The sequence below is a fragment of the Sinocyclocheilus anshuiensis genome, unplaced genomic scaffold (assembly GCF_001515605.1).
Source record: "Sinocyclocheilus anshuiensis isolate Anshui unplaced genomic scaffold, SAMN03320099.WGS_v1.1 scaffold283, whole genome shotgun sequence".
NCBI lineage: Eukaryota > Metazoa > Chordata > Actinopteri > Cypriniformes > Cyprinidae > Sinocyclocheilus > Sinocyclocheilus anshuiensis.
The window spans coordinates 6,423,456-6,429,606 of NW_015549605.1; the positions used below are offsets into that span (position 1 = coordinate 6,423,456).

General features: G+C 35.4%; 1 protein-coding gene across 2 annotated transcripts in view; it reads right to left on the bottom strand.

Moving 5' to 3' along the window:
- The window catches only part of LOC107658982 (sodium-coupled neutral amino acid transporter 4-like), a 38,852-nt gene that overhangs the window by 17,968 nt on the left and 14,733 nt on the right, over positions 1-6,151 (bottom strand). For both annotated transcript variants that reach the window (XM_016447738.1, XM_016447739.1), the window contains exons 2-4: positions 879-1,017; positions 591-678; positions 391-506 (exon numbers count right to left, since the gene is read on the bottom strand). In XM_016447738.1, the coding sequence (XP_016303224.1) occupies positions 391-506; positions 591-678; positions 879-1,017 (343 nt within the window). The remainder of the gene's footprint in view (positions 1-390; positions 507-590; positions 679-878; positions 1,018-6,151) is intronic.

The window sequence follows — 6,151 nt, forward strand, 5'->3', positions numbered from 1 at the left end:
AATTATTTATAATATTTTTATACAGTTAGGCCATAGCAAGTTTATTAAAACTTTTGAAATCATTAAATATATTTTTACTATTATATTCATTTTTATTTATTTTATTTTTTAATTTGTATTTTTTTTTTACAAAAAAAAAAACAAAAAAAAACAATGAAGATCTCAATTAGGGTTACTGCATTACATTTTTAAGCAAATAAAAAAAAAGTATAAGTTAATAAATTACACTTAATATTTATTTAAGAAAGGAGTACTATCCTAATACAACTAGCCACCGCCTTTCAGCAACTAGAATTAGGACTGGTTGAAAGTTCCAGCACCTCATTAATATTCATGGACCAAGCTGATAAGTTCCTCCCACTTTCCACATCATTCTGAGCAGATACTCACACAAACAGTATGATGCCAGTGTTGGCCATGGCGAAAGACAATCCCAGAATTCCACTGCCCATGATGGCGTTACTGAGGTTAAAGACAGACATCCCAAATGACGTGTGACCTGGGTGCTGCGAGACAGAGAGACAGAGCTAACCAACAGTTCCAGAGAGAGAATATGAATATGCTAATGTGTTTCAGAACAAGGATCTTACATATTCTTCTTCATCATATTTCTTCTTCTTCATTATGCCATTGGTGAGAAACTTCTGACTCTGTGCGTCGTCCTCATCCAGAAGTGAGCTGCAATCGACGACACAAACACGTGATTTCAAACACCATGTTAAGACATTTCACAGGTTCTGCTTGTTTGCTGTTACATGATGAATCAATGCATGGATATGTCAGCATATGATGTCATTTCCCATCAAGCTATGTGTCACAACGTTCTAGATGTGGACATCAAACAGCGTCAGGGTTAAACACACAACAGTGACTCTGACCTGTTAATGGTGGCCTTCTCTGAATCGATGGGCGTGAAACGTTCGTCCACGCTGCTTTCATCGTCCGCCTCTGTGCTCACTTTCTTCAGCTCCATACGCTCCATGTTTACAGCTAAGGATTGTGTCTTTGGGAAAAGAACTGGAAAAAGAACCAGAGAAGTTTGGTTAGAGCTAGAATTAGGGGCAGGCGATAAGGACACATCCTTATATCACGATATGAGCGCTTTCATATCACGATAACGATATATATCACGGTATAGTTATATTTGCTTTTAATAACGTTTTTATGATATCAAAGTTTCTGATACACAGAATTTTCATAATTCTTGTCACCACTGTCAATATCGCAGAAAAACTAATACAAGCTTAAAAAAAGAAGGAAAAAAAGAGAAAAACCCACTGCAAAAAAACTCAAGCTCACTGAAGATAAGTAACTAATCACAAGCAACAGGACAAAAAAACGTACAATAAATAAATGCTACATACATTGTATAAATTAAAAACACTGCATCGTTTTCAGTGTGTAAATTAAATTTCTTATTATTAAAGGTCCCATATTGTACACCTTTCTGGAGTTTTATTTGAGGTTTTGATGTCCTTAAGAATATATAGTTGCGGTATAAGTACCAAAAACCATCTCAATATATTTACAGCTCCTCTCTCTGTCCTTGCTCAGCAATAGCATGGACGCGATGTTGTCTGGGGGTTTAAAAAGGCTTAAAATCACTCGTTTTTAAATCGCAATGCTTAAAAATGTGTGCAAACGATACATTTTAAAACGATATACTACAGTTATATCGACCACCCCTAGCTAGATTCGACACCAAGAAGCAGCTCAAATATAATCTCGATACATTATTCCCAGTGTCTTCATGACTTATTCATTTTTGAATCATGAAAAATGAGTCAATACGTCCAAATTTTGGCAGCTTAACTATGCGTGTTTTTATGCCAACTGACCCTGAACTGATCCCGCTAAAAAAAAGTCAACATAACCACATTTGGAGCCAAATATATTGACTGGGACTCTGAAAATGTTGTGATAAATCAATCAATATAACCTCAACACAAAACAAATCTGGCCTGTTCTAGAGGTAAAACACGTCATGATGTTGTTTTCCACCAATTTCAAGGTTGGTTGTTTTTAAATGTATTGCCAACTCAACATTCAAAAAGCAATGCAATTCTGGGTCCATCGCTGTCGTTGTCTTTTGACAATACAAATTGGGCAAAAACATATTTTTGACACAAATTACTGCTACAATATTGACATTATCCTGGTTCTTTGCCCACCAGTTTCAAGGACTGCCAGCAACATGATCTTTCCCCCATGCACAACACAGTTCGACATCACCCTCCGTATAGAGCCGGCCTGTTGTGGCACTTGGCATTTGGACATTGCGACATTTTTATGGGCATGAGAGATAGATGAAACAAAATGAAGAAATGCTACAAGCCAGATTTGAGCTTGCATGAGCTCAACAACTGATAAGCCATGGCTCCAACATCATGGTGGTTCATTAAAGAACATCTAGTTCTTCTGTCTTTATCAGTTTCTATTTTCAGCCTCAGAAAGTCCCTAGTTCGACCCTACCATAACCTAGTTTGAGCTAACATCTTAATTGCACATTAATAGAGAGAGAAACACTGATCTATTGTCAGCTGCAAGGTTAATAATTTTTTGTATTATTTCTTTTATTTTTATCATTTATTCTATATAATATAATATTATATATTGTATTATCTATATAATATTATATATTACTTACTGTATTTTTTGTTTTCTCATTTTACTTTGTTATATTTATATATATATATATATATATATATATACATACAGTATATATACACACACAAACACACACACACACACATATATATATATATATTAAAAATATTATATATTTTTTCTATACATTTTTAGTCCAATTTTTATTCACTATTTCCATTTTCATTCCATGACGGTTTCAGTCATGATTCAGTTCATCCAATTTTAATTTAGAACTTTTTAAGTTTTCATCTTTTTGTTGTTGTTGTTGCAATATTAACAACCTTTGTTAGCTAAAATCATAGAAAACAATTGTTAGAATAATTTCAGAGACATAATAATATTACTTTTCATATATAAGATATTTTTTTTAGACAATTTATAGTACGGTTTACTACAGCACAACAACCCTGAATTTTTTTTTTTTAACTATACAGACATGAAAAATAAAAATGGAAAAACACAACAAAATCTTTAACTAAAATTAAAACAAAAACATAAAATACAGTAGTCAACATTTGAAGTGGACCATCAAAGTTGTCCTAAGACAAGAACGTGTTTTAGTTTTAGGTTTTAGAACAACTTGGATGAAAGGTTTTAATCCACTTCAAATGTTGACTATTGTATATTAATAAAAACTATAACAGTATCTCACATGATACTAAAATAACATGGTTTGAAGTAGGCTTGCCGCGATAGACTGTGTTGACAGTGATACCGGTGTTAAGCCGCAACACCGGTTACGTCACTTGCCCAGATTCAGTTTCGAAACGAGATGCAAAAGCGCCTGTTTGGCAGTATTTTGAAAAGCCTGTGATTTTGGAAGTTTTTTTTTTAAATTCGTTTCTTATTTAATTGGTTCCACTTTGTTTGCTGATTTTTACTTTATTTAAACGAAGCTCCAGTCTGTAGTTAGCAGCTCAGATCTTTAACAGACAGTGGCAGTAATATTTTATCATTACAATCAATCACACACGTCACTGTTGCTGGATTCAGCATTTATTCCCCGTTGAGTGCTGCAGCAGGACTCAGTGTTTTGCTCCAGCTCCACATAAAGGCTGTGTTTGTTCAGTGTTTGGGTTGAGGACTCATGTATCTGTGTCTGATCCGCTCCATGACGCACTAGCTCTGGAATCAGCCGCGTTTAGCCGCGCTCCGGCACACACCTGTTACGAGCGCACACCGCACACTGGCCTCAGGTCAGCTATTTCCAGCCCATGCAAGGCACAAACCGTCCTGCAGGACGGAGAACATTACATAAGACTCCGATGAGCCAGTTAATAAGCCAAAACACCGCCAAACCATTCTTACACCCAATTACCCACAATGCTCCTCTTCACCGACACAAAGCCCTCATTGATAGGATTCATAAACGCGGCCAGAGAAACTGCTGAACTATAGACTCATGGAAATATTCCACAGGACTGGGAATAAACGCAGATGTGGTACATTTACTGGATTTACACACAAGAACAGTTTTACAGAAAGTAAACAGTTTTTACTGTGTGCGTTCATACTACGGCTGGACTGTTAAGACATACAGACATTCAAAACAACAGCAATACGTTAAAACACACCAATTTTTATTTAATATTAATACAAGTCAGAATAAACACTTCTGCCAAGTAATGTCATTAATTAATTTGTCTGTTAATGACTGCAACTCGATGCATTAATATAGAACAACAGTGTATCTAAAGTCTGAATTATCAGTTTTATAATCTTAGCTCAACTGTTTTGAGTTTTATAACATGAAACTGTTTTTATTCATTCATTTGATATGAATAATCTGATGCTTTGTCCATCAACTTCCAAATAAAACAGATCGAATAAGCACAATGTAAAGAAAAATAAATGTTTGAAAAAACAACAACAAGATTATTCCCAGCTAACAGGGAATGTTTTCACAATGTTTTTTACAAGTTATATACATTTTAGGACAAAATGTTCTTAATGTAATGTTTATGGAATATTCCTATAACTTCATTAATATTTGATACATTCTCGGAACGTTAAGATAAAACACTCTGAGAACATTCTCAAAACCTTATGTTATTTGTGAGTGATGAAAGTTGTAAGAACTACACATCTGAACATTTTAGAAATGTCAAAACAATAGTCCCACGTTTTTATAACCTACTTTTATTATTTATAAATTGTTTTACCTGAGTTGGATTATGTTTTACAAGAAAATACTATCTCAGACTTCAAAATGTAATGTTTAATTTAACGTAGTTGCTGTTTCTTTGCAATCATTTGTGAAATTTACTAGCAATTGTTTTTATAACAATTCAGTGCACCATTTATTGGTATCAAACATTTTAATTACTGGATTATCAAAAATAGGCACTGCCACATTGTTGCTTACATTTTTTTTTACATTTACAGCAAAAACCAAAACGATTTATTAATATATATTAGAGCCCGACCGATATATCATTTAGCCGATATTATCGGACGATATGAGCCTGTCGCCGATATATCGGTATCGGTGAATATGCCGCCGTTATGAAAATTTTTTTTTTACAGAACATATAACACAGATTAAATGCTTCTGAATGGTGTAATTACTTAGTTTGTCCTGCAGAGCGCGCTCCATTGTTTGTTACTGGACCCAGATTAGTGTAGGTTAGAGATGCGCGGATGAGCTCAAACTTCACCCAAGTCCGCTGCTTCAAATTATCCGCCCGTCACCCACCTGCACCTATATTTGATCGTCACATCACAATGATTCTAATTCATTGTTTTGCATGATGATATGATGAATGGATGGTTCATTTTAACAGCAGATTCAGTGACGTTAGAGACTTCACGGCACGCGTCTGCGGCGCATTAAAGCCTGTGTTACGGCCAACGGAGCAGATCGCGGCCACTCAATGCTGGTGTTTACCGGCCGCGCCGCGGCCCAGAACTCATGCTTACCACATCGGTCACATCACATCGCGCCGCTCGCGTCCGGTGTAGAATAGAACCCATTATGTTGTCTACACCGGATTCAGTAAACTGATGCCTCTTTCTATTTATGACGTGCTGACAGAAGTTCAAATGAACTCAAACGGTTGCTTTGACACGTTCTGTTGCAGCGCAGACACAGTGTCAGCATAGTTTGTCAGTACAGTCAGTAACGTAGCAGATTGAAAAGTTAGTATCTTTCTGCAGTCCAATAGACGGCAGTGCGGTGGTGGCTTGAGTCTGTTGAATGGTGATTTAATACTACGTTGTCACCTACTTGGAGAGACTCAATGCTAAGTAAATAAACAACAATGCCCTCGTCTTTTACTCTCACAATGAGCTTATCATATTCGTTTGCTACATTAGTAGGGCCCTATGATTTCCGCGATGCAGAAAACATGGATTTCTTAATTCAAGTTATATATTTTTTGTTCTATTTGTGTTATTCAAGTTATTTATAATAAGAATAATAAATCTATTATTCATTTTGAATAATAAAGTTTATTGTTAAATTGTTAAATACCCTGCCTCCACTACATAGGCCTATGTTTGT